The following is a 27,176-nucleotide window of genomic DNA, read 5'->3' as shown; positions in this document are numbered from 1 at the left end:
CACCAGCCGCGCCATGGGCCAGGTGCGTGCGGACGGGTGGAAGGCGGGGAAGAAGAGGGAGGGCAGCTAGTCCGTATTCTGCTTGCCTTCTGGCCGCTGCAAGGCTCCTCTCCACTCCTGGGGCTGGTCGCGATGAGGACCCCAATCTAAACGGGAGGGGCCCCAGGGTCCCAGGCCGGCTCCGATTCAGAAGGTGGAGCGGGGCTGAGGGTAAAGCCCGCCCTTCCCGGGACCGAGGGTCGTCAGTTCGGTGGCCGCGCTGCTCCCAAGAAATGGGCCAGACAGCGGGTGAGCCTGTGGGAGCAGGATGCCTGCGCGCCCCTGGGGCTTCCTGGAGGGGTCACGTCTCCAGTCGGGGGAGCTAACTTTCCACTCTCCCATCCCGGGGAGGGGTGGCCCTGAGGAGATGCTGGCAGGGCTGTCACCCAGCCTTCCCTCTACACCGCAGGAAAGGAAGCGAGAGAAGGGTGCCCAGGTCTTGCTGTGTGAAGGTGGGGGCAGGGAACCCCTCCACAGGCTCGCCAGAGGAGAGAATGAAAGGTCGGAGTGAGGCGCACTTCCCCGTAGGCCCCCGACCACAGGGAGCAGAGCTCCACACCTCTTAAGAAACCCAGCTTGGACCAATATTGCACCTCTGCTTTCCTTTCAGAAAACGCTAGAAATTTACTCTGTGGAGCTCAGTGGAACAAAAGACATTGACCAAACAGACAAGGGGGATGGCAAGGAGAAGTACAGAGGCCTGAAGAACTGCTTCGAACCCAAAAAGAATCACCAGAGAGAGGAGCTTAAGAAGGAACTGGATCTGGTTAGTTGATTGGGTCCTTAAGCCGAGTGGGTCCACTGAGCACTGCCCATCCCCTGACAACGTGACCCTATAACCTGCCTCTTACCAAAGAAAGATCAACCCCAAGGGTTTGAAAATCCCCCTCCCCGTGCGTGAGATTTGTTCCTTGTTTTAAAATAAGTGGAGTGACAGAATCTCCCCCAGGGGTCAGGTCCCGTGCAGGATTCCTGCATTCTGGTTGCAGGGTCTCAGAGGGAAGAGCCTCTGATTCCAGTCTCCACAAGCACAGCCCAGGCCGCTCTCCCTCCTGGCTGCTTCAGTGATCGCTGAGTAGGTAACCAATTGCTGGCAGCTGGTAAGGCAAAACGGTGGGAGCTGGAACCATACAGGAGAAAAGCCAAACCCACCAAACCTTGCTAGGTTTCTGGCTCTCTGTGCCCATGAGAATGAATAATTTACGAACATTGGGCTTGAATTCAGAGAACCTTCGACTTAGTTACGTTCCACCTCACTGATGGATAACTGGAAGCAAACCACCTAGCTTCAGTGAAGCTCCATTTTCTTTATGTAAAGTGGGAAAGAAGCAGTTTGCATGGGTGAGGGGGCAAAGTGAGAAAAGAGTGAGAATATTGTGTAACTTATGCAATTTATAGTTTAAAGTATAATTTATAATTAGTCATTTTGCCATTTGTGGAAGCCTGATATTTCTTTTAAGGAAGAACTTTGGAATTATGAAAGCTGACCACCGTGGGAAAGCTCTGCCTCACATCTGAAACATGACAGGCTACGTCTTAGGGATGTCAGGGGGGAACTTCTACACCAAGCCCAAAGTTAGCTAGATTGTCCTGCAGTTCACTGCAGACTTTAAAACTTGTATTGTCGGAGCATTTAGTAGCAGTGCAAGTTCATGTGGACTAAAGAGCCAGTTGTTAAATATACAGGAATTTGGCAAGTTGATTGACATTGGGTTAGCAGCTTGAAATTTGGCTATGGTGAGAAAGTAGCAAATGCTACAAATCAGAGCTTTTACTTTATTTTTCCTGGAGAGCTCATTAAACACTCAGTAGCACACCACTAGGCATTCGCCTGTGTATGTCCTGACAGACAGTTAAGAACACAGCCCTGAAAATGGACCGACCTGAATTCAGATCCCATTTCCTATTTTGAAAAAACAGGAATTAAAAATGGTGTCTACCTGTTGAAGTTATTAAGAGGGTTAAATGAAAAAAGGAAAAGACAGACTTAGCACAGCACCAGACAAAAGATAGGCTTTCTTATTTCCTGTGTATCTCCAGCATTTAGGATTGAAGACAAATCTAGTCTTGAAATTGCTACTTACAACATGAACATATATCCATTATGCCTGTTTACTATGAAGATAATCTCCCTTCTTTGAGCTTTTTGTGTGAGAGAGGAACATCTTTCTTTCCTTCTTCTTTTCCAACATTCTCACAAGAATCCTATAATTTCATTTGTGACAGCATCCTTGGACGCCCTCTGGCACATTGGAACTTTGACAAGAATTCAAGTATCCCTAGCTTCTGAAAAAACAGGCAGATTAATGAAATGACCCAAGCCTGAGCCACAGAATGATGCCCTGAGCTATTCTACTGCTGACCAGCAGAGTGTGCCAGAGGCACCCACCCCCGCCTGGGGCTTCTCCCCCATGCTCCCATCCCCAAAGCCAGGGCTAAGGGAAGAGGAAAGGTATTCTGCCTCACAGTATGTGCCCCTTAAAGTCCGGAGTTCCATCCATGCGAACAATGATTCTAATCACCTCTTATTTCTGTCTGCCCAGAACTTAGCACACTGTGCACAGAACTGAGTCTTAATCCTTTGAATCCCCAACAATCTTTTCCAATTATTAATATTGGTACAATGACTGAAAGAGTAAAGCAGAATCTGGCAGGAAAGGGCAAACAAATGTTGTAATTGGAAAATCTAATCTCTTAACAAAACATGTAACTTTTTTCCATATACTTAAGAAAAGGGATGGTTCACAGTATAAATCTTTGCTTTAGATGATCAGAGCTTACAGAATGCCGAGTGCTGGATTTTCTACGTGGGGTGAAGGAGGGTCACTTAATCCTGGGTTTTCCGAGACAGAAAGAGGCTTCTAATCCTGTAGCCCAGTGGTTCTCAAGGGAAGGGAGAAGAGGAATTTGCTCCCCAGGTGACATTTAGTCTGGAGACATTTTTGGTTATTATAACTCAAGGAGCTTGCTAATACGTGGCATATAGTAGGTGGAAGCCCCCCCCAACAAAGAGTTATTGACCCAAATGTCCATAATGCCAAGGTTGAGAAACCCTGCTTTAGTTTAATGACTCTATAACAAAATTAGCAAGGGTGGGCCATACGGGTATTTATTTGGCAGGTTATAAGTCTCAGGGCTTCTCTAACAAGTGAACTCCCTGAGTCCCAAGTATTTGAGTACGGAAAGTCTTGCCTCTTTCTCCCAGCGACTACCTGCCCAATGAGGGCTACATGGGTAATGAGTTGTCAGAATATGTCAGATGGGTCTGGTTTGGTATAGCTGCTCACCCTCAGCTAATCCCAGAACTCAGGTGTGAACTAAGTATCCAGATCACTAGTACCTGGACAACAGACAGGTATGCTAGAACTTATGCGTGCTGGAGAACAGATTGAGGTGAAATGTATTGCTTTGTTTGTAAAAACTGAAGACAGTAATTATATGATGAATGGCAAATTAAGGCTGAACTCGAGAGATGGCCAGACAATCTCCTGGCCAGTGAATCAGAAGAGCAAGCCTTTCCTGCATCGAGCCTCTCTCCTCCCTCACTGCAATAACCACCTGGCACAGAGGGTTTGTTCCCTCTCTCCCTGACTCCCTGGCCCTCCTTCTATCCTCAGTGCTATACTCAGTTCTCAGGGGCTGGTCAAAACTTAATTTAGGGTTTGTGTCTTTTGGAATTATATAATGTGCTCTCTTCTTCTTTTCATGGACTTCAGGATGACCACAAACTCAGCATTAAGGAGTTGGAAGAGAAATATGGTACAAACTTCATAACAGTAAGTCATCATGGGACTGGGGATCAGGAAGAAAAGCCCCAGGACTATACAAAGGACTGTACAAAGCTGTGTGCTTAGGGTGTGTGGAAAGCGGATGGCATCTTTAGGATGAAGCAGCGACTTTGAGAATGCCATTCGCCCACACACCAGCATGTGAGAGAGGGCTGGTGAACCTGAAGAGCTGGCAGGTCTGAGCCAACGCCCCAAGTCAAGCCCCTCCTCTGAGTTGGATACCTGACTGTATGTTTACAGTTCTTTTGATTATAACTGCAGGAAAGCTGCAGAATCCCCGCAAAGACTCAGACATTCCTTTATGGTCCTGGGCAGAGGGCAGAGGTTACTTTTAATCCCCGTGTCCAGGAAATATAACAGCCTTATCAAAGAATCGGGAAAACCAGTGTTAAAAAGCAAGCATCCAAAAGGACAGTCTTGGAGCCTTGCTTGTCCACCTCTTCCTCTGACGAGAGCACACACTGGTATGCTCCAAGGCATCTAACAAATTCCCCCATCACAGAAGGACTGCTTCAAATTCTAATAGAATTTCAAAAGTTTTGATGTCCTGACATCAGGAGATTTGGAAATATCTGTTCAAGTCAACAAAAAGACTTACTATGTGCAACACACATATGAGCAGTGAGAGGCGCAGAGGGACAAGTGATCCCTGGTGTCAAGGAATAAACAGCCCAGCAAGGGATGCAGGTGTATAAGAGTATCACACCATCCAGTCTGTCCCACTTAGATGGCAAAGATAGGTTTAACTAGTGTGCTGAGTGACTGATTCTGACCAGAGGAACCAGGCTGCCTGGATGACACAGTGTATAAATCAGGACATAGGATGATTCAGGTTTAACTTAACAGAGGACCCAGGAGGCTGGAGAGGACAGGGTATGTTTGGAAAGCAGTCTGGGGTTTCTGGGAGCTAATGTGTGTGGAAAAGGGAGAAGAGGGATAGAAAATAAAGCTGGGGAACAGTAATTTGGGTGAAACTAGCAAGCACTTGCATATTAAACTAAGTGATAAGGGCTATATTAGTTGTAATATAACAATTCCTAAACAGGGAAGGGATTTGAATAAGATTGGTTTTCAAAAGGCAATTTTGGTAGAAGATATATACAAATATAGATAGGTAGGTAGGTTCTGGTAGGGGGGAGAGAGAGAGAGAGAGAAGCAATTCTGGTGGAAGATGTATATAGTTATCTGTAGGCAGGTAGGTAGATAGATTTTTTTTTTTAAGTGGGAGATGGAAGGGTCTAGAAGAACAAGATAGTCACTCAGGAATATAAAATGAGGAACCAAAACAGGGCAGCAGCAGTAAGATGGGAAAGGAAGGGGACAGATTTGCTAGAGATTTTGAACAAATCCCTGATCCAAGTTACCAAGGTAGAGAAGCAGGAGGAGGAGGAGATTTGGTCAGGTGGTGGACAGAGCCATGGTGGAGGGCTGGGGGGGCCGAGAGATTAGTGAAGGCAGTAAGGAGAAGGTGGTAAATTTTATTGAATTATACTACAAGTTGGTGACTCTGAATCCAGTTATTCAGCAATACATGAACCTCTATTACAGAAGAAGCAGTACAGCCTATAAAAGACACAAAAATGAGTAAGGATAGTCTTTAAGCTATCCTTTAAGTAGCTTACAATGTATTAGGAAGGAAAATTAATGGCAAGACTTTCTCCACAAAGAATCGTTTGTGGAGAAATAAGCCTTATGAATCACAGTACAGGATTTCAAGACGGTGGAGGGGCCTCTGCATGCCTGTGGATGGCGGATGGCACGCTTACAGGAAGGGCTTCTGGCAAGAAGTGACTGCTCATGTGGGCCTCAGAGGTTGGTAGGACGTATAATACTTTAGTTGAGCGAGAACTTAGGACTTGGGGTGGATATATAGAAAAGCAGAAAGACACCAGACGTAAGGATGAATGATTAGCCCAACAGAAAAAATTTCTGGATAGTTACTACATTGCCCTTAACCCTGGTGATGAGCTTTTATATTTCAAGTTACTGCTTAGCCAAGTTACTCCTATCTCTGAATACATCTCCAAGAAACTAAAATGCTTTAGCAGAGTGTATAGTGGTTCAATCTGGGGTACCATTTACCAGATGGATGATTTAACCTCCATGTGCCTCCAATTCCACATCTGTAAAATGAGGATAATAATAGTACCTTCTTCAGACGGTTATTTGGAAGAGTATATGAGCAATATATGGGTACATTGCCTGGCTGATAGCATTAATATTAAATTTTTTTTTAACAAGATAAGGGTTGAGGGAGATGAGGCAGCTCAGGTCCTCCTTGCTCATGGTAACTCTTACCCACAACCTGTAAAAAAAATGATGTCCAACCTCAGGGAAGATAAATGTCTATCTAATTCCTCTTTGTTTTTCCTTGGCTTCCTCAGGGTCTTTCCAGCACCCAAGCTGCTGAGCTCCTGGCTCAAAATGGTCCCAATGCCCTCACTCCCCCCAAGGAAACACCGGAGATCATCAAGTTTCTCAAGCAGATGGTGGGAGGGTTCTCCATCCTTCTGTGGATAGGAGCCATCCTGTGCTGGATTGCATATGGGATCCAGTACTCCATGAATAAGTCCTCATCCCTCGACAACGTAAGGGGCTCCCTTCCAGGGTTTGCTAAACTAGTAACGGGAAAACAATCACAAAAGTAATGCCTGTAGTGGGGCAGAGCAGTGACCTGGAGTCAGGAGTCTGCACTGATCACTCACTATGCAGGTTTAGGAAAATCAAGAATTTTACCAGAGATAAAATAGAATTATAGCTGAATTTCTGATGTTTCAGGGGCAGCATGAGCATGAATTTTAGAGAGGGGATCTCTATAAGTTTCTAAATATTATATCCATGTGCATATGAAATATTTTGGGGTTCTCTCTCCTCAGAGCTAATTGTCTCCCTTTAACATGGGGAGCATCTACACTTGCTGATAATTGAGTACCAAAACCAAAAAACTGAATTAGCCAACATGATTTTAAGAGAAAGAAGTCAGATGCAAAAAGCCACATACTATATGATTCTGTTGATATTAAATGTCTAGAACAGGTGCATCCTAGAGACAGAAAGCAGATCAGTGGTTGCCAGGGCAGGGGGTGGGAGTGGGGAATGATTGCCAGTAGGTATTAGTGGTCCTACTGGGGTGATGGAAATGTTCTAAAACTGGATTGTGGGGATTGTTGCAAAACTGTGTAAATTCATTAAAAATCACTGAGTTTAAGTGATTAAATTGTTAAGTGGATAAATTGTGTGGCCTATAAATGATGCCAGAATACCACTGCCACGTCTCTTGCCCTCCCATGGAGAGCTCTAGCCCCAGGGCCTGACTCAGTCCTGATGCCTGTTCTTCTGATCAATGCTTCTCCTCCTTACCCAGGCATACTTGGGCTGCGTGCTTGCCTTGGTTGTTATTTTAACAGGGATCTTCGCTTACTACCAAGAGGCAAAGAGCACCAACATCATGGCTACCTTCAATAAGATGATCCCACAGGTGGGTAGCAGCATCCCTCTCTGGTCTCCGCATGACCCTAGATGAGGTATCATCAATGAGTGGGAGAGTGGGACCTCTGAGGCAGAGTCTGTGCTCCACCACTTGCCATCTGAGAAGTCTTCGGCAATCCCTCTGAAGCCCCACTTCTGCACAGTTTTGAGATGATCAGGGAAGTAGGACCCAGGAAAATGCTTAATCGAAGTCATCACACATCTCCTGTTACTGCTCATGAGCTTTGGTGGACTGTTCAAACAATAGTAAATCAGGGGCAGGGCACCGGGGTGGCTCAGTCCTCCCTCCAACTTTGGCTCAGGTCATGATTTCGCAGTTTGTGGGTTTGAGCCCTGAGTCAGGCTCTGTGCTGACAGTTTAGAGTCTGGAGCCTGCTTCAGATTCTGTGTGTGTCTCTCTCTCCCCCTCCCTGACTCGCACTCTGTCTCTCTGTCTCTCAAAAATAAATAAAAACATTTAAAAAAGTAAGTAATTCAGAGGCTTCCAAGAATAAGCAATAGAATTTCGGCTATGTTCCCACATAGTCAAGGAAGTCAACCTGTGATTCTTCCTCTGTGACCATTTTTGCACCCATTGGAGCCTCCCTGTACATTGCCCCAAACTGCTCACAGTGAGGGAGGCCTGCTACTTCTCTCTTCCCACAGGAGCCCATGTCAGGTCTCCTCTGGCGAGACCACACACCCTGCCAGCACAGTGGGAAAGCTATGCTGCCCTGGCCCACCAAGCTGCCAACTGGAGAGGGTTCTGGACAGAATCGTCTAAGAAGTGGGGATCTGCCTCCCACTCCATTAAAGTTTTCCTGACCCGAACAAGATTATTAAACCCTTTGGCTCAGTCTTCAGGTCCCTCCCTGCACATCCCAGCCAAGATCACTCAACCTTATTTGTCCCACTTTCTGCCATGCCCAGGGCTGTCACTTTGTTATATCTGCCCACAGCAGCATATCCTGGCTCCAAGAACATCTCTAAGAGTTCTTCCTCAAGAAAAAAGAGATCTTCAGTCCCCTGAGTATAAGCCTTTTGTTTCATTTTTGCCTTCTGACAGCTGTGGTTCTAGAACCTCCATTCCTGAGACGTAGGAAGGTGCAGATGTAGGAGGCTTGGCATCATTCCAGGATCTGAGTCATCTGCCACTGTTTTCTTTTGCAGCAAGCTCTTGTCATCCGAGATTCAGAGAAGAAGACAATCCCTGCAGAGCAACTAGTGGTGGGGGACATAGTGGAGATTAAAGGAGGAGACCGGATCCCTGCAGATATCAGGTTGTTGTCTGTTCAGGGCTGTAAGGTGAGCCTCACAGGGCACCCCGAAGATCACGCTCATAAGTGGCTGCCGTTCTGTCGTCTTTCCAGGTCTCAGTGTAACTGAGTAACAAGATGCCTAGTCTTGAACTATTTTCAAAATTTCTTCTAGGTAGATAATTCATCTCTCACTGGGGAATCTGAGCCCCAGGCCCGCTCCTCTGAGTTTACCCATGACAATGCCCTGGAAACAAAGAACATCGGCTTCTATTCTACAACGTGCCTGGAAGGTAAGTCCATCTAGCTCTAGGGACCATGCGCCCCACCCATATCACTTTTCCCCCTTAGGTTTTATGCTCTTGTCTCTTTACCACCTCTTGCTACAAAGCTTTTCCAAGAGAAAACATGGAACCGAAAAGTCCAGAGAACTTTGTAATGTTGTGTGCTAATTGATCATGTAAGCCAGCAAAGAGAGGACTGTAAGCAGGCTGTGGCCCCCTCGTAGCTGATGTCCCCTAGAATAAAATGTCTGCTTCACCTGCAGGCACAGCAACTGGCATGGTCATCAACACCGGCGACCGCACCATCATTGGTCAGATTGCCTCACTGGCTTCAGGAGTTGGAAATGAGAAGACACCCATTGCCATTGAGATCGAGCACTTTGTTCATATTGTGGGAGGAGTGGCCATCTCCATCGGCATCCTTTTCTTCATCATCGCAGTGTCCCTGAAGTATCATGTCCTAGATTCCATCATCTTTCTCATTGGCATCATTGTGGCCAATGTGCCCGAGGGTCTCCTGGCCACTGTCACTGTGAGTCCATGCTGCTAGGTGGCCTGTACCCTGACCCTGTTAACACATAACATCCTGCTGTGCTGGGTGAGCTCCCACCATACACTGTGAGTCTCCTGCATCTTCAGAGCCACACTCCCTCCCTGTCCAGCATACCATGGGACATTCTGAATAGACTGTTTCTTAGAGAGACAAAAGGAATTGTGATATTGTTAATATTTGAATGCACTGTCCTAGAAAACTTTATGTTTTCATTTTCAGGAGATCTATCTGCAAATTGCATATATTATCATTCTCCTTAAGATCTAGATAAGACAACTCAAACTACCACTTACAGATTTTTAGGAAGCCTGATACCTTCTCTACATTTTCACATTTCTTTCTTTTTTAAAATTTTTTTACGTTTTTAAAAATTAGTTTATTTATTTATTTATTTTTGAGAGACAGAGAAAGACAACATAAACAGGAGAGGGTCAGAGAGAGAGGGAGATACAGAATCTGAAGACAGGCTGCAGGCTCTGAGCTAGCTGCCAGCACAGAGCCCAATGCGGCGCTTGAACCCACAAACCATGAGATCATGACCTGATCTGAAGTTGGACACTTAACCGACTGAGCCACCCAGGCACCCCTTCACATTTCCTAAAAAGAAAAAAGAATCCTTGACAATTTCTACAACTGAGGAACTTAGGCACATTGTTCACCTACTAAGTTTAATAAAAGGATTGTGGCATATAGGTCTGTATGTGGTTTATCAACTCCTGGGTCAACTTTGCTGCATCTGTAACTATATCTGTGTTCTGAAATTAGTTCAGCTCCAGCTGCTTCCATGTGATAGAGCCTGAGTTCCAAATGATGATTTTCTTCTCAAAGCTTCTCTCTCTTTCTCTCTCTCTCTCTCTCTCTCTCTCTCTCTCTCTCTCTCTCTCTCTCTCTCGTTCAGGTGACTCTCTCGCTGACAGCTAAACGGATGGCCAAGAAGAACTGCCTGGTGAAGAACCTGGAGGCAGTGGAGACCCTTGGCTCCACCTCCATCATTTGCTCAGACAAGACTGGGACTCTGACCCAGAACAGGATGACAGTGGCCCATCTGTGGTTCGACAATCAGATCTTCATAGCTGACACCAGTGAAGACCATTCAAGTAAGTCTTCTGGAACATTCAGTGTAGCCTAAAATTGTGGACTTGAGCAGAGTAGGCCAAGTGCAATGTGGTTGCAGTCTCGGCACATTGTTTGAATAACATGGATATTAGGCCTAACACCCACAGCATCCACGATTCTGTTTTTCAGACCAAGTCTTTGATCAAAGCTCTGGAACCTGGGCCTCCTTATCAAAGATAATAACATTGTGTAACAGAGCTGAGTTCAGCCCGGGACAGGAAAACATCCCCATCATGAAGGTAAAGCTTCAACATCACTCAGTCTTAAATCACAGCCACTTTGAAGTCACTTTCTCCATTCTGATTTGGTGCTTGATTTAAATCTCTCCAACCATGTAAAGTTTGTCCTAGTAAGAGCAAGTCTGACTCACAGGACCTACAGAAAATTTTCTTCACTCTAGGTAGCTTTGAGAAATCACAGAGATGTCTGAAAGTCCTCAAAACATTGGTTTGGTCTTTTGAAAATTCTATCTCATTCCTGAAATTGAATGTGCCTTTAAGTTACTTTCCTTAAAGTAGATATAATTAAAGTTTCTTTATTACATAAATGCCATTCACTTGAAGTTTAGAATATAATTGGATGGAAATAGAAGGACTGACCTTAGAACATATTCCTCTTGGCAGCAGATGGGGTTCTAAGGGGCCCTGGAATGTTGGAATATACAAAACAAACTTCTCTCTCCCTGTCCTTCCTTCCCTTCCTCCTCTCTCTCCTCCCCTTCTGCTTTTCCCTCTCAGTGAGTTCTCCTGGCTTATCTGTTTGCCACCTGTTTCCTTCATTGACTCTTGCTCTTCCTTATACTTTTTATTTGGTTCATTTTCTTTCTCTATCAGACAGCTTATCAATTCTCTTTTTGGCCAAACATTTCTCTGTCCATATCTTTCAAATCCTCATCTCCAATTCTGATTTCTCACCCAACTCCATGGACTTTCAGTTAGCTGTGTGTTTCTACTCAGAAGTTTTGCCACGTTAGACTCTAAACAAATTATACTTATCACCGTCCACATGGCCCAACCTGGCTCTAAATCACATAGAAAAATTCCCTATTTTTCTATGATATAACCATTTTACTTGTCATTCAGGTCAAAACTTCTGGAAGTCATCTTTACCTTTCTTTGTTCCTAATATCTAGTAAATCACCAAGTCCTATTATTCTTGCCTCAAAAATATCTATAATTTTACATTTCTATTATCACTAGTACCTTGCATTTATTATACCAACCTCTTAATTAGCCCCCATGATTCCAGTTTATCCCTTCCCCAAGTCTTTCTTGCTCTGTTTTAAACTTCCCTAATGCCAGTAGGCAGCACCATTCAGTTTAACACTTTTACCTTGCTAATTGTGGTATAATCGTTTGTTAGATGGTAAGCTTAACTAGGCTCCATGCTGGCTCATTAAATATAATCACAAAAGAACCAAATGATGTGTTGCAAATATTTGTTATCTCTTGATTCTCAGAGAGTTGTGGTTGGAGATGCCTCAGAAACTGCTCTTTTGAAGTTCTCAGAGGTCATTTTGGGTGATGTGATGGAAATTAGAAAAAGAAACCACAAAGTAGCTGAAATCCCTTTTAACTCAACCAACAAATTTCAGGTGAGTTTTCCTCACAACTGAATCTTTGTTATCACTAGAATGGCATTCCTACCTGTAAGTATCTTTTGGTTAGTATATATTTTGGATGATATTTGACTTCAAAAATAGTCCTTGGGGATGCAGGGCCTGGGCATCTAGTAAGCCCCGAACAAGTTTCCCTTGCTGGCCTCTTTCCTTTGCTGGGAAGTAGGTAGAGAAGAAAGAAAAGTGGAGATCTTGTCAGGGCCTGACCATTCCTGTGAATGATCTGTCTATGTTACACACACACACACACACACACACACACACACACACACACACAGCCACGTTCACCTGGCCCACCCCTAACCCCACCCCCACTGGGTAACTTTTGCACAAGTGAAGGGCAAAAGCCACATCCCAAAGAATAAATGAAAGGTGAGGGAATGGGGAGAAGTAAAATTTACTGTGCCCTTGGTTTATGTCCAGCATTTTACATACATTCTCAGTTAATCCTCACAATCAACCTGAGGTAGGGCTAATTAATCTCCATTTCTAGGTGAGAAAACAGCCCTTAGAAAATCTTGATGTAGGAGAACAAACAAAAGAAAGAAAGGAAGAAGAGAAAGGAAGGAAGAAAGGAAGGAAGGAAGAAAGAAAGGAAGAAAGAAAGAAAGAAAGGAAGAAAGGAAGAAAGAAAGAAAGAAAAAGGAAGATTGTCAATGCTAGCAGAGTTATCCAAGCATTTGAATGGCACAGCCAATTGTCACATATCTCAACTCCCAAGGCCATGTATTTCCTACCACAGCACAAAGGCAGAACAATTTAGTTGCGGCCCATGTGAGTAAGCCTTGCCTTTTGTGAAGACCAATAAACAATCTATTCAGATGACTATTACCAGCCACGCTGCTTTCCAATTCTGCCCCATATGCAGTTGACAGGGATCTCCTTTCTACCCATTCCTCAGGAAGAAAATGGCCATCCTTTCCTAGCTGTGCTCCCTCATTCCAGTTGGCCAATAAACAACTAGCCTACATCCTCCTCATGGTGGGACAAATGACAATTTGTAGACCAGTTAGTGCTGCAAGTGGGACTTCCTATAGACTCCTAAGCTGAGAGCCAGGGCGTCATGACTTGGTCTTTGCATAACAGGAAAGTATATAAATCAGATAACCATGTCAGTGTAAATGTTTCTGGTATTTACCCACGCATTTTGTTTGGATGGCGTTTTATGATTGGGAAATAACTGTGTTGCAAACCTCTTTGTGAATAACAAGCCAATGAAGCATTGTAGTTAGCCAAATAGACAACTAAAAAATATATGAAGTAAAATACTAAAGGCAGGAAGTTAGCTCTCTTATTCAAAACACTGAAAATAGAATGAGTAACACTCCTAAAATAACAATGGTAATGATAGGTATTCTATACTAATTTTTACATGCACATTGAATCACACAACCCTTTAAGTTAGGGAATGAGGAAACTGAGGTGCAGAGCATTATCACACAGCTAGTAAGGGCCAGAGCCAGGATTCAGACAGACCCAGGGAATTCATGCTCTTAAGGAGTAGACCTAATGTCTTCTAATTCAGGAACAAGACTCAGAATCCTACTGGGGCTCCATCTACTCCAGTAAAGACTTTCCTAATCATGTGAGAAATAAGAAAAAACAGGTTTCATGAGGCCTCACGTACTAAATGTTGAGGGAGAAAGTGGGCTACTTAGAGTTGGAAGTCCTATGTGGACTCCTGCAGAAGAGGTCAGAGAACCTCTTTGGGTGCCATTAGTGCCATTTTGTATCTACACGTGAGCAACACCCAACCCCAAACAAAAAGCCTTAGATGTCATGACCTTGGAAAGGTCTCTGGGGTATCATTCAACCAAAGAAAATAACGTAGAAGGTCTATGTCATATTGATTTAAAATAACAATTCCCCAAGCTGAGACTGGTCCCTAAAAATATTTCCAATGGTTTGTGGCAAACTGGTGAAAATTATGACAATATTTTATAAAGTTTTATATAAAGATGAATGTATTTAATTTAAAAGATTATCCTTTATATGCTACCTGATTAAGGCAGGGACTTTTTTTGTAGCCTGAATTCAAATCCCAGCTCAGCCACCTATTAGGGTGTGACCTGGTACATGCCAGGTAACCTCTCTGCACCTCAGTTTCCTCACTTATAAAAGGTGGTAATTATCATGTCCACAGCCTTAGGGTAGTTTTGAGAATTAAATGAGTCAATTTGTGAAGCACTTAGAACAGTACACACTACACAGTTATTTATTATTCCCACTTTTTTTTCCCAAAGTTTATTTATTGATTTTGAAAGAGAGAGCATGTGTGAGTGAGGGTGGGGGAGAGAGAGAGAGAGAGAGAGAGAGAGAGAGAGAGAGAGAGAGAGAGAGAGAGGGAGAATCCCAAGCATGTTCCAGCTGTCAGCACTGAGCCTGCTCTGGGCTTCATCTCAAAAACTGTGAGATCATGACCTAAGCTGAAATCAAGAGTCGCTGCCTGACCTGGTGAGCCACCCTCGCACCCCTATTATTCCTAATTTTTAAGTGTTAAAATACCATATCTTTCAGAAAATAAAAGTGGTAATATATGGGAGGTTTTAGTTTGGTTTTGGTTAGTTGCTTTTTTAATATGTTTACTTGCCCATTAAAAAAAAGAACCTTATATTTGCCCTCTACTTTCTTTTTTTATTGTGCCCCTCTCAGATATGCAGAAGGCTAAGAACCACTGATTTAGAATTAATGAGTAGACCCGAAATGGCAGGTGTTTTAAAGTAACTTATTTATTCTCTTTCAAACACTCCAGCTTCCTGAGTTTCCTTTCAAAGGTTTAGAAGAGTACCTGCTTTATGATAACAGCTTACATAAGACTTAGCCATTATATGATCGTTTATAAGTGTTTTCAGATTTTTTTTCTGATGATCTTACTAGGATAAATCTGGAAGTAGAACCAGTAGGTGAGAGGATGTTGATGTTAAAATTATGGTACCTACTACTTAACTCTCCTTCTGAAAACCTGTGAGAATGCCCATTTCCTCCACCCCTACCATTGTCCTTCATGTCCAGACAGTAAAACTGGATTTGTTTGGAGACGAAGGGACACAGGAACTCCTGCTGCCCTCACCCCTGCCTGAGCTCAGAATAGCTTGGGTCTTAAAGGCTGCTGCTCAAAATAGGGGCGTAGAGACAGGAGGTGAGACAAGGTGGCCAAGCTCCTCTGACCCCCACACATACCCCAGGAGATCTGGTTCAAGACAGAGACTTCATGGGCTAACAGCCACATCTGGCCACCCTAAGGCAACAAGTTTCTTTTTGAAAGACCAGCTCCACTTCGTGTGGATTCAAACTCAGGGTGCCCCTCTGAGCTGGGACTAAGTCTAGATGTCTGTGTATTATTTGACCACAAAATTTAAAAAAGATAGAACATGCCTATAGTGAACACTCATTTTCATGTCAAGAGTAAGTACCCAGTGAGAGAAAGTAGGTCTTTAATCTTCTTGTCATGTTGCTAATTAAGAGATCTGTCTACTCCAGGCCCCTATTAGTAAAGATAGTGTCATTATTCACTGGCAGTCTGTACCTGACATGCTCAATTCCTTCTCTCCCAGCTCTCCATACACAAGACAGATGACCCCAATGACAAGCGCTTCCTCATGGTGATGAAAGGAGCCCCTGAGAGGATCTTAGAGAAGTGCAGCACCATCATGGTCAACGGCCAGGAGCAACCTCTGGATGAGACCACCGCTGCGGCCTTCCACACCGCGTACATGGAGCTGGGAGGCCTGGGGGAGCGTGTGCTGGGTGAGCTCTCGGTAGTAGAACCCTTATCCATCACTGTTGGGTGTGAGGCTCTAGGCCAGGTCAGGGAATAGGAAGAGACAGGCTTATTATCCAGCAGAGTAGCTGTGGTACCTCCATGAACCATAGAAAGGATATGGCAAATATGTATGAGAATACTGTATGATAGTACTGAGGAGGGTGGGGTTGCTTCCGGATAAGGGAAATCTGGGAAGATTTTATGGAAGGAGTTACATTTTAAACTCAGCTTTGTATGACAATATTTGTAGGTAGGTAGGGAAAAGTATTGCCAGGAGAGAGAACAACATAGGCCAAAGCACACAGTTAAAAATGGATGGGTCTGTGCACACGTTGTGAATGAGCCAGTCTGTTGCATTGCAGGGGAATTTCCTAGGAAATGGGCTGGAAAGATAGATTGGAGGGCGTGATATGGAGTGCCTTATGTGGGTGAGGAGCTGGGCTTTCATTCCACAGTCAGGGAGAGCCCTAAACACTTTGCAGCAAGTGAACTGATCAGAATTACAGTGGGTTTTTTTTTCTGTTTTTTATTTATTTTTGAGAGACAGAGAGAGACAGCACGAGCAGGGGAGGGTCAGAGAGAGAGAGGGAGACACAGAATCCGAAACAGGCTCCAGGCTCTGAGCTAGCGGTCAGCACCGAGCCCGACGCTGGGCTCAAACCCACAAACTGCGAGATCATGAACTGAGCCGAAGCCAGACGCTTAACTGACTGAGCCACCCAGGTTTCCTGAATTACAGTGTTTTCTGGAGAATAATTCTTGGCAGCAGCAGGGAGAGGAGAGGTTGCTCAGGAGGAGGTTTCTCCCTCATTCAGGTGAAAGAAAGTAGGAATTTGATCCAAGGTGATAGGAATGTGAAGGAGGGGTCAGGCACAAGAGACTTTGCAACTAGTTAGAGAAGAAAATTAAGTTTAAAATAATGTTGAAGTTTCTTACTTGCTTATTAGGGAGAAAATACTGCCAGTTATAGAGACAGGGATTGTTAGAGGTGGAAGGAACCATAGAACACAGCTACTATGGCAGGAGCCTAATGGTGGTAACTTAAGTGGTATCATAGGGTACATTCTTCATGAGAATCCTGGGTTGACAGAATGTCACCTGAACACTATGGAATATAAATTTAAGGTAACAGGAGTTCACGGTTGATGATAAGGCTCATTAAACTTCTTAAAAGTTCTTGCCAATAGAGATGGAATCTGTGGAATGTGTGTTTCTAAAGGATATTTGAGCTTGTAAAGCAAATGAAATAATTAAATGAGGTGATAATGCTTTAAGCATGCCTTAAATAACCCACCGCACCAGGTAGTGTTTTCAGTGCCAGTTTGATACCTATCTGACTAGAATCATTCTAGGAACCTTGTGTGTTTGACCTCTCAAACTCTGTGCTTTACTAAAATGTGTAAGGCAGGGGGGCATGCTGAGAATAAATTTGATGTAAAAGCTGATGAGAACGTCACAGGACCTTGGAAGTCCCACCGGACTCAGGAATCTCTTCTGCTTCCACTCATGAGAGGCAGATGCCTTCTGTGTAATGAAAGGGTCTCCATTCCGAATAGCCTTTCTCTCACGCTCACCTTGATTAGAGATGGAGCTTCATACCATTCTCCTGACGCCTCAGGTTCTTTCCCCAGTTTGTGCAGTGGCACGTGCTGTTTTCTCTGCCTAAAATGGCCTTCTCATCTCCAAATCTCCCTTCTCTCCCTGGAAAATGTCTAACTCCTCTTTCAAGAATCACCTCACTTGTGACCTCCTTGGGGAAGGCTTTCCTGATTCCCCAGGTGACTCTACTCTGTAACACTCACTCTACTTTTTTTATGCTTTATCTCTTTATGTCTTTATCTCCACACTAAACTGAGGTATCTTCAGAAGCAAAAGCTGACCCCTCTTGGTTTCTATATCCCTAGAACATACTAGAGAATCCAGTGGGCACTCAGTAAATTACAGGTCCTTCCTAATTACAGCATGTGTTATGGAATTTAAAGAATGAAACTATTCTGGTATCCACTTTTCTTATTTCTTATCCTAATTTCATTGATTCCCAAAATCATGTGCATTCCAGGTTTCTGTCATCTCTACCTACCAGCAGATGAGTTTCCAGAATCTTATTCATTTGATGTGGACACCATGAACTTTCCCATGTCAAACCTGTGTTTTGTGGGGCTCTTATCAATGATTGATCCCCCCCGGTCCACTGTACCTGACGCAGTCACCAAATGCCGGAGTGCAGGGATCAAGGTGAGAGTCATTGTCCTGAGTTAAGAAGTCCTCCATTTATGTTGTATATCTCTCTAAGAGTGATTGTCATAGGAGGTAGTCAGTGTTCAGGTCTTAGGTAAATATTATAGTCCCTCACCCCCTTTTTATCTCTACCTTCACTATGCTAAGATTCTAGTCACTGTCTAATAAAGGCAAAATGACTGTATCCATGTGGAACAAACCATAATAGCAACTATAGTGAGAATGCCATGAATTGACTATATCTTCCTTGCCCTAAACTATCAGACAATAAAAGGTTTTATTACTTAATCTTGAGGTTCAGCCTCCAAAACCCATTTGCCTTCATAATAGCAGAACCAAAATGTTAATTCCATTACTATGTTAATAACAAGACTGTTGAAGCAACATGAGGCTGTCTCAGGTAGATGTCCACCAGCCCTTCACAAATAAAGTAACATCCAAGGGAAAGGTCCTCCTCTAATGTCAGAGGAGGAAATGTAAGAAGCTCTGAAGCAAGGATAGATCCAATGAGATCAGTGTGCTCTTCAGAGACAGTTTTGTCTTGGATCTAAAGAACAAGGACTAGTCATAAGAGCAAACCACAATAATTACTAATTACATTCTACCAAGTCATGGTAGAATGGGTGATATTGAAATATTCCTACTCTGGCCATCCGAGTTTCTCATTGTTCACATGCCTTTCTCATTGTGTTCTAGGTTATTATGGTTACAGGTGATCATCCAATCACAGCCAAAGCTATTGCCAAAAGTGTGGGTATTATATCAGCCAACAGTGAGACAGTGGAAGACATTGCAAAACGCCTCCACATTGCTGTGGAGCAAGTTAACAAACGGTAAGCACAGAACCAATGTAGCAGAAACATTCTTATCCAATGTCGTCTTATCCTTGTTGGCTGTAAAGATCTGTGCTAATTGGAGCAAATCCCCTTTTTGCCAGACATTCCCTTAGGGTAATGCTAGGCTGTATTAGTACCATGAAAATTACCCATTATGTACTCCTTGTATGAAGTTTTAAAAACCTGTTGGAGTAGATTGGAAACTTCAGTGCCAAATTTAGAGTGAGAAAAACTGAAACAAAATTTATATGAAATCACTTGCTGCTGATCTAATTGTACAATCAAAATTATTGAGAACCCTCTGTGTTTGGTACCCTCCCCTAGGGCTCATTTTGAGTATTATTCAGTTGCTTCATAACGTGTAGCTATGTGAACATACATTTCTTTTCTTTTTTATTTGATAGTAAATAGAATGAAAGCTTCCTGAGGATAGATTCGGTTTTCCCTTGTGTCTCCTAATTCTTGTAATCATGTCCGTCCTTTAGTCCACTCATCCATCCATTCACTCATGTATTAACTTTCAACCACTAATTGTTTAGTGCCAGCAATGCACCAGGCACTGTGCTAGACACTAACCAGACACTATCCCTGGAGCTTTCCATCGAGGCAGAGGGACAGAAGAATAAGGACGAATTGTGACATGGTAAGGACAGTAAAGGAGACGCACAGGGGACAGGAGTTCCAGCAGGGGAAGAGAGTTACCTGGACTGTTGATAATTCAAGTGATCAAAGACACCAAAGTCTTAGTGTAAAAATAAATGTCATTGGCTTTATTTCACACATGTTGACAGGAAAAGGAGAGACCAACGAACCCCTTTTAGTTAACTGAAGCATTTATGCCTTTTAGAATACCAAACTGTCAGGTAACAAATTATTACCTGGGCAACAAATTACCAGTTAAGAAAACCCAACAGAATTATAGCCTCTGGGCACAACAACAGTATCTGAAGCCTCAGCTTTTGTTTATGTGATTTGTTTTTTAAACTAATAGGATTACACATTTTCATGCAGCTCACCACATTGAATAGGAGATGGGATGTATACTTGGGTAAATGTTTTCGGTACTCACTTTATCAACTGCAGCTTCTTAATCATGTAATAATTATACTTTTGCAGCTGTGGGGAGAAAGGACATACCCTTTTCCTATCTTACATTTATATATATATATATATATATATATATATATATTTTTTTTTTTTACCAGAACATAGAAATACCTATATTTTGAGTCAAGTGCTAGAATTCTAGTATTTAGCACCAACAGGAAAATACAGACCTAAAAATGCTCAAAACAAACAAATATAAAGAAAAAGGCATGCAGTGTTTTTTACATGGAGTGTATAAGCTAAGATTTGAAGATGAAAATGTGGAGTGCTAGCTAAGGGAAGGTGAGGTGAGAGAGGCCCATTCCTGGCAAGGGCAGAAGGACTTGTGAAGGCCTGAGGACAGTGGAGGGTGTGGAGGTATGGAGGGCTCCAAGCTGGGAGGCCCAGTGGGCTGCAGGGGAGAGCCAACCAGAGGGGAGGTGGCTCAAGAGCACAAGCTCCAGTTGGCCTTGCAGACCAGGAGGCGTCTGCTCTAAGTGCATTGGAAAGCCTCTGATATGTTTTAGCATAGCATGGAACAGTACAATCAGATCTGTGTAATTGATTACACTTTCTAGAACCTTACTTTTATCTGCAGCAGATAATAGTTGTCCTCAAAGAAGATCTCAATAAATTGTTCTCCCTGCACACCTCATTACACAGTAGACACTATAAATCTGAAATAAACAACAAGGAATTGTTACCCATGTGTTTGGGCAAAAGCTGAATTCTAGGACCCAAAATATGTGAACAGGAAGTTACATTGCCCCAGGAATGTTCCCACCCTTTCCTACAGGCAAAAGGCTTATTCCTATTATTGTATGATACCAAGAAATGGCCTTATTTTTTAGCCTCAGTTTGCTGTCTTGAAATGAAGACCAAAATGTCCCTAGAACTCGTAACCCCTATCATCCCACTAGATAGAGTATTAGGTGTCAAGGACATTGGATTCCAGGTAAAAGTCAAAGAGGTTTTGGCCAACTTCCTGCCCAGAACAGTGTTTTAGTCTAAGATCCAACCTTTGGCCTCACTCAGTTCCTCTGGCCCTTCTAGGGATGCTAAAGCCGCGGTGGTGACTGGCACAGAGCTGAAGGACATGAGCCCAGAACAGCTGGACGAGCTCTTAACCAACTACTCAGAGATTGTCTTTGCGCGGACATCCCCCCAGCAGAAGCTGATCATTGTAGAGGGCTGTCAAAGGCAGGTGGGTAGACAGCAGTTCCCAAAGAACCTTCCACATCTGTCACTATCCTATGGGATGAGATCTGGATCCCTGATCAGGCCTATGGCACTTTTTAAACCTCTCAAGAAATCATTCTTTGCCCATCTTCATCAACTTACATTCTGTCCTCCCAGGGGCTGGCCCTCCACCCTTCTTTGAGACCCTCCTGCATGCATGGCTTTCTGACAGTGGAGTATTTGGTGTTGTGGCAGGTGTGGTTATAGAAGGATGTAAAAGTGTAAGATATAGAACAAAAACAAAGACACAAGATATGAAATACCCACTTTAGCCTGCCACACACATGGTTTTAATTATCGAATACATTGTTCTTGCTCCAGGACTCCCCAGCTTTATCTTTTCCCCTAAACAGGCCCTTCATTTCACTTCCAGTCATCCTTACATCCTTCAGAGGAAGGGGAGACTGTGTGGATCTCATCCTACCTGTGACCCCTTAGACCTGATGACTCCTATTTTCTCATATGTCCCCACAGAATGCGGTCGTTGCTGTGACAGGGGATGGAGTTAATGACTCCCCAGCGCTAAAGAAGGCAGATATTGGGATTGCCATGGGGATAGCAGGTTCCGATGCAGCCAAAAATGCAGCTGACATGGTCTTGTTGGATGACAACTTTGCATCCATAGTCACAGGAGTGGAGGAAGGTGAGTGAGGTCTCAAGTGATCTACTAGGACAGGGATCACCTGGGGGACCAAAAGCAAATGCTATGGGAAGAACATGTTTGCCTAGGTCGCCTGATCTTCGACAACCTAAAGAAGACTATCGCATATACCCTGACCAAGAACATTGCTGAGTTGTGCCCGTTTCTGATCTACATCATTGTGGGGCTTCCCCTGCCCATTGGCACCATTACTATCTTGTTCATCGACCTGGGCACAGACATAGTAAGTATCACTAAAGGGAACAGGATCTGATAACTAATGTAAACTTCAGGGTCATTACCTTCAAGGGCAAGGAGATGGACTAAATCAGTGCTCCTCATTCAATGTAATGGGTCCTGAAGTTCTGCATTTCTAACATTTCTTAAGGGATACCGATTCTGCTGGTCCCTCAGCCACATCTCAAAGCAAAGTACTAGAGAGATCTGTCAACTGTTTGGAAGTTAAAACTGCTTCACTCCATGTTAGAGCTTTTCTTTTCTTTTTTAAATGTTTTATTTATTTTTGAGAGAGAGAGAGAGAGAGAGACAGCATGAGCAGGGGACAGAGAGAGAGCGAGACAGGATCCGAAGACAGGCTCCAAGCTCTGAGCTGTCAGCACAGAGCCCGATGCGGGGCTCGAACCCATGAGCCATGAGATCATGACCTGAACCCAAGTTGGACCTTTAACCAGCTGAGCCACCCACACGCCCCTAGAACTTTTCAAGATGTGAGTTCTTCACCCTCTCCCCCAAAATATGCCACTTGTTAGTTTCAGCTCACATGCTTCCCTCCCCTCAGGAGAAGAAAGCGCTATCACCAAATAGCCCCTGTAATGCTGCAGCCCAGTGGCCAATGTGGTAACCCACATCTGCCCCTTTTTAAGTAAAAGAATCTGATCTGGAAGCCCTTCACCTAAACACAGCAGCTATTAATACTTTATCTGGCCTCATATTGACCTACAATGACATCACCTCCCCTCTTCTACTACGTATTCATTTAAGAAAGCATCATGACAGTTATCCACATGGCTTACACAGGCAAACGGGGTAAAGGGGAGCAGGGAGTGGGCAGAATTCAGTGAGAATGGACCTGCAAATGGCCATCTTCTATCCTCTTGTTTTATGCAATACCCAGGCATGCTCCACATTGCAGAGACACTAAAGCTGTCTTTACCTGAGAGGAGAATTGGGGTCCTCATGGTTTACAGTCAGATCATTTTCCAGGCTCTTTCAGTTTCCTTCTTTTTCTCCACTGCAGTGCTTCTTGCAATGTGGTCCAGGCATCACCTGGGAAATTGTTAGAAATGCAGATTCTCTGGCCCCAGCCCAGTCCTTGGGAAAGTCTAGAGGTGGGGAGTGGGCCCCAGCAATCTGTCCTTAAAAGGCCTTCCAGATGAGAGGGCCTGCGAGAGAACCACTGTGACCCAATGGCAGGGGAGGGTAGGAGAGATCTGCCCCAGAGGGGAAAGGTGTTTTATAACCAGCATCTTCAGAACTGCCAGCACATGTTGATAATAAAAGTAGATAGATTTTTAAAGCCAACTATTTTTTTAATGTTTTTTTTTTTTTTTTTTTTGAGAGAGAGACAGAGGAAGAGTGCCAAAGTGTGAGCTGGGGAGGGGCAGAGAGAGAGGGAGACACAGAATCTGAAACAGGCTCCAGGCTCTGAGCTGTCAGCACAGAGCCCTATGCAGGACTTGAACTCAGGAGCCATGATATCATGACCTGAGCTGAAGTCAGATACTTAACCAACAGAGCGACTTATATGCCCCAAAGCCAACTGTTTTTAAATTCTCTAGAGACAATGCTCCCCCATTGCCTACACCCTGGATAGACCAGTTTCCCGCCACCACTATCATCCACTACTTCACCACCCACCCTGAGGCCCCCTGGCTATGCTACTGCCACTGTCGCTCTGTTGTTACAGCACAGTGTTTCAGGAATAGGCTCACAGACTCTCTCCCCATCTAGATTCCCTCTATTGCCCTGGCTTATGAGAAAGCTGAAAGTGACATCATGAACAGGAAGCCTCGCCACAAGAAGAAGGACAGACTGGTGAACCAGCAACTTGCCATATACTCTTACTTGCACATTGGTATGTGAGAGCACCTCTCACTTATTCTCAGGACCACCCAGAGAATTCATTCCAGTCACAGGCAGAGACTGTCCTTCTGAGGTGGGGTTGGGACGAGAGGAGAAACCAAAAGGTGAATGAGCACACAGGCCATTCTGAAGTCATTCTAGAACCTCTACCCTTCCCTCTTTTGTGCTTGTAGGCCTCATGCAAGCTGTGGGAGCTTTTGTTGTATATCTCACTGTGTATGCGCAGGAGGGCTTTCAACCTGGCATTCTCGCTAACCTTCGGGTGGAATGGGAAAATGACAATGTGAATGACTTAGAAGACAGCTATGGACAGCAATGGGTAAGGGAAGGAGGCTTTGCCTTCAACATCGTCCTGCTTCCCTCTTCCTCTCACTGCCTTGTCCGGAGACTGATGCAGAACTTCCAATTCCCTGGAAAGCCTTAATGAGACAGAGAAGGTAAAATTTTGTCAGTTAGTAGGGCTTATAGGCCCCTTGGTTCTATTGGCTTGACCTTTGCAAGGATTCAGCCTTCTCTCTTGAATTACATGCCTTGAGCTCACTTTTCTCACTTTGGCTTTTCAATTGGTATGGAAGAGTAACCACTTCAGCATCACCCACAGTTAGGCCATATCTATTAAGTCATCATCTTTCCCTACTCAACTGATTAAAGAAAATAAAGTTTATTTTCAAATACAAGGAGATGATCCTCTGTCAATCTTGGTGAAGTGGGGAGAAAGTAGAGCTTTACAGACCTGCATGGAAATCTCCCTGAGGTTTTCCATTTGCGGTCTCATGGTCTCCTCTTTGTCTATTAACAGACATCGTACCAGAGGAAATACTTAGAATGGACGGGCTACACAGCTTTCTTTGTTGGCATCATGGTCCAGCAGATAGCAGATCTGCTCATCAGGAAAACCAGGAGGAATTCCATCTTCCAGCAGGGTTTCTTCAGGTACTGCCCACATCCAACCTCTTAGTTCACCCCTGAGCCTTTGACACAGGAATGATGATGGTGGTGCCTATCACACCTGAGGCCTTGATTCCACTGGGTATGCAGCCCTGTGGCGATGTGAATTCAGAATCTGTTTGCTTTTATGTTTCTTGTAGAAATAAAGTCATCTGGCTGGGGATTGCCTCACAGATTATCATTGCTTTAATCCTCTCCTATGGGCTTGGAAGTGTCACAGCCCTGAATTTCACAATGCTCCGGTGAGTTCCCCTTCAACAGTGGGCAGGAAAGAGCCAGCCCTGTTATTTTTTTTTTTAATGTTTATTTATCTTTGAGAGAGAGAAAAAGTGGGTGTGGAGGGGCAGAGAGATCGGAAGAAGGGAATCTGAACTGTGCTCTTGCTGACAGGAGAAAGCCCAAGGTGGGGCTCCAACTCACAAACCATGAGATCATAACCTGAGCCAAAATCAGACACTTAATTGACTAAGCCACCCAAGTGCCCCAGACACAACCATGTTCTGAGCTGCCACAGCCTACATAAACATTAGGTTGTAGGGAGTTCTTTCTCTTCCAGGCTTTCAAAAGAAAAACTGAATCAGTTCTATATTAGAGACTTAGACCTGCTAGTTTTCCCAGAAGAGGAAATGGGTTTCACCGTCCCATCTCTATCCTCATCCAATAGGACTGGCAGATGTTGCTCCTACCAGTCACAGTCCAGTAGGAAGCTTCCCAGTTTTACATTGTATGACCCAATATTCTTTCCAGTAAGGCAAAAAAAATGAACAAGAAGCCCTGCCCATGGGCAGGAGACTAGGCCCTTTGTTTCGATGCACTCAGACTTACTTTCCTGCGTTCTGCTTCCAGGCCTCAGTACTGGTTTGTGGCTGTGCCATATGCCATTCTGATTTGGGTATATGATGAGGTGCGAAAACTTTTCATCAGACTGTATCCTGGAAGTAAGTAGTAACATGATTTTTGAGACTCTGTTTATCTACTTCAACAGACTCTCCATTTCTCATTAACCTTTTCTACCTCTGCAGGCTGGTGGGACAAGAACATGTATTATTAAGGCCACCTTACTTCCCAAGATTCCCAGTTGCACATTGAGGATGTTCATCTTCCGGCTATCTGGGAGACCACTGCAGTAGGGATTTATCAAAATGCAGAAAGAGAAGGCAGAAAACAGTATGAAAGATACTCACTGAGGTTTTGTACTTTCAAGCAGAAGTTCAACTCTTTAGATATGATTTGCATCTCTATATCCATCTCCTTGTTTAAAAATATGTGAATTTCAAGGGAATGGCATAGGAAGAATGACATGTTTATATGTATATAAAGTTCACTTCTGTTAAATAGTCCAGGGTACTGCAGCAGCTCCTCATATCTCCCTGCTTGATAGGATTGCTCAAACCTCCATCCCACACCCTATTAAAAGTCCAGTGACCTTCCGAGATTTCTGTGAATTCCCAGAGAGTTTATACCTTCATAGGCACCCTGCTCAAAAGTTAATTCAGCTGAAGAATTGCCAACGGTGGGAGTAACAGCAGGTTTACATCACGGCAACATGGACAACCTCAGTTTTGACCCTGAGACATCCTTCTTCACAGTCTGCCACCCAGCTGCAGCTCTGCCCCTCCGACCCTCATCACCTGGCCAGCCCTCTTGGTGCCCTACCTCCCTACCTCGCTCCCTTGTTGCCTTCTGCTCCTACGACTGATTGACCGACCTACCGACTCCTCCCGAACTGAGCTCAGTGTCCATTTTCCATATCCCAGCCGCAAATACTCTCTTGACTCAAAGGAGTTTTCAGTTACCAGGATTCAACCTCAGTAGAGAAGCTTTGGGGTTTAAAACAGTAATATTTATTTCTCGTAAAATGGTTGCAAAGCACTCTCTGGCACTGATTTTATGTCATGCTTTAATTCACTTTATTCGTGTGTGACACATCCATGTTGACAGACCCTAAGAGGTTTCATTTTTAAGTAAAGGATGTTTTATAAAACCGAGTCTAATTGTGGTATTTTAATTAATTTGAGTTTTTCTAGAATGCAGAGCCTACAGCACCAAATAATGAGATGTGGTTCCAATTTTTTTTTCTTCTTTCAGTCATTTTGCTTTTCTATGGCAGGTCTAAAACACAGGATTTACCTTCTGAACTCCCCTCAGCAACATCTCCGTTCTATATCCCAAGTCTCTGATGTGCCCACATTTCAAAGTCA

The 27,176-nt window shown here is 44.0% G+C and overlaps 1 protein-coding gene across 1 annotated transcript; it reads left to right on the top strand.

Annotated features, from left to right (window-relative positions):
* The first annotated feature begins 13 nt into the window (after positions 1-13).
* ATP12A (ATPase H+/K+ transporting non-gastric alpha2 subunit) lies at positions 14-26,959 on the top strand. The gene is made up of 24 exons (XM_029938489.1): positions 14-22; positions 175-288; positions 650-805; positions 3,756-3,815; positions 6,212-6,415; positions 7,192-7,305; positions 8,466-8,600; positions 8,727-8,844; positions 9,099-9,367; positions 10,287-10,485; positions 10,634-10,743; positions 11,964-12,098; positions 15,677-15,869; positions 17,945-18,120; positions 18,820-18,956; positions 21,099-21,249; positions 21,759-21,927; positions 22,014-22,168; positions 23,896-24,019; positions 24,201-24,346; positions 24,827-24,960; positions 25,116-25,217; positions 25,822-25,913; positions 25,998-26,959. Exons 1-24 carry the CDS (start codon positions 14-16, stop codon positions 26,024-26,026), a joined length of 3,231 nt encoding a protein of 1,076 aa, XP_029794349.1. The 3' UTR covers positions 26,027-26,959.
* The last annotated feature ends 217 nt before the right edge of the window (positions 26,960-27,176 follow it).

This window comes from Suricata suricatta, chromosome 4, assembly GCF_006229205.1.
Source record: "Suricata suricatta isolate VVHF042 chromosome 4, meerkat_22Aug2017_6uvM2_HiC, whole genome shotgun sequence".
Lineage (NCBI taxonomy): Eukaryota > Metazoa > Chordata > Mammalia > Carnivora > Herpestidae > Suricata > Suricata suricatta.
This window is presented reverse-complemented; position numbering and strand designations above follow the sequence as displayed.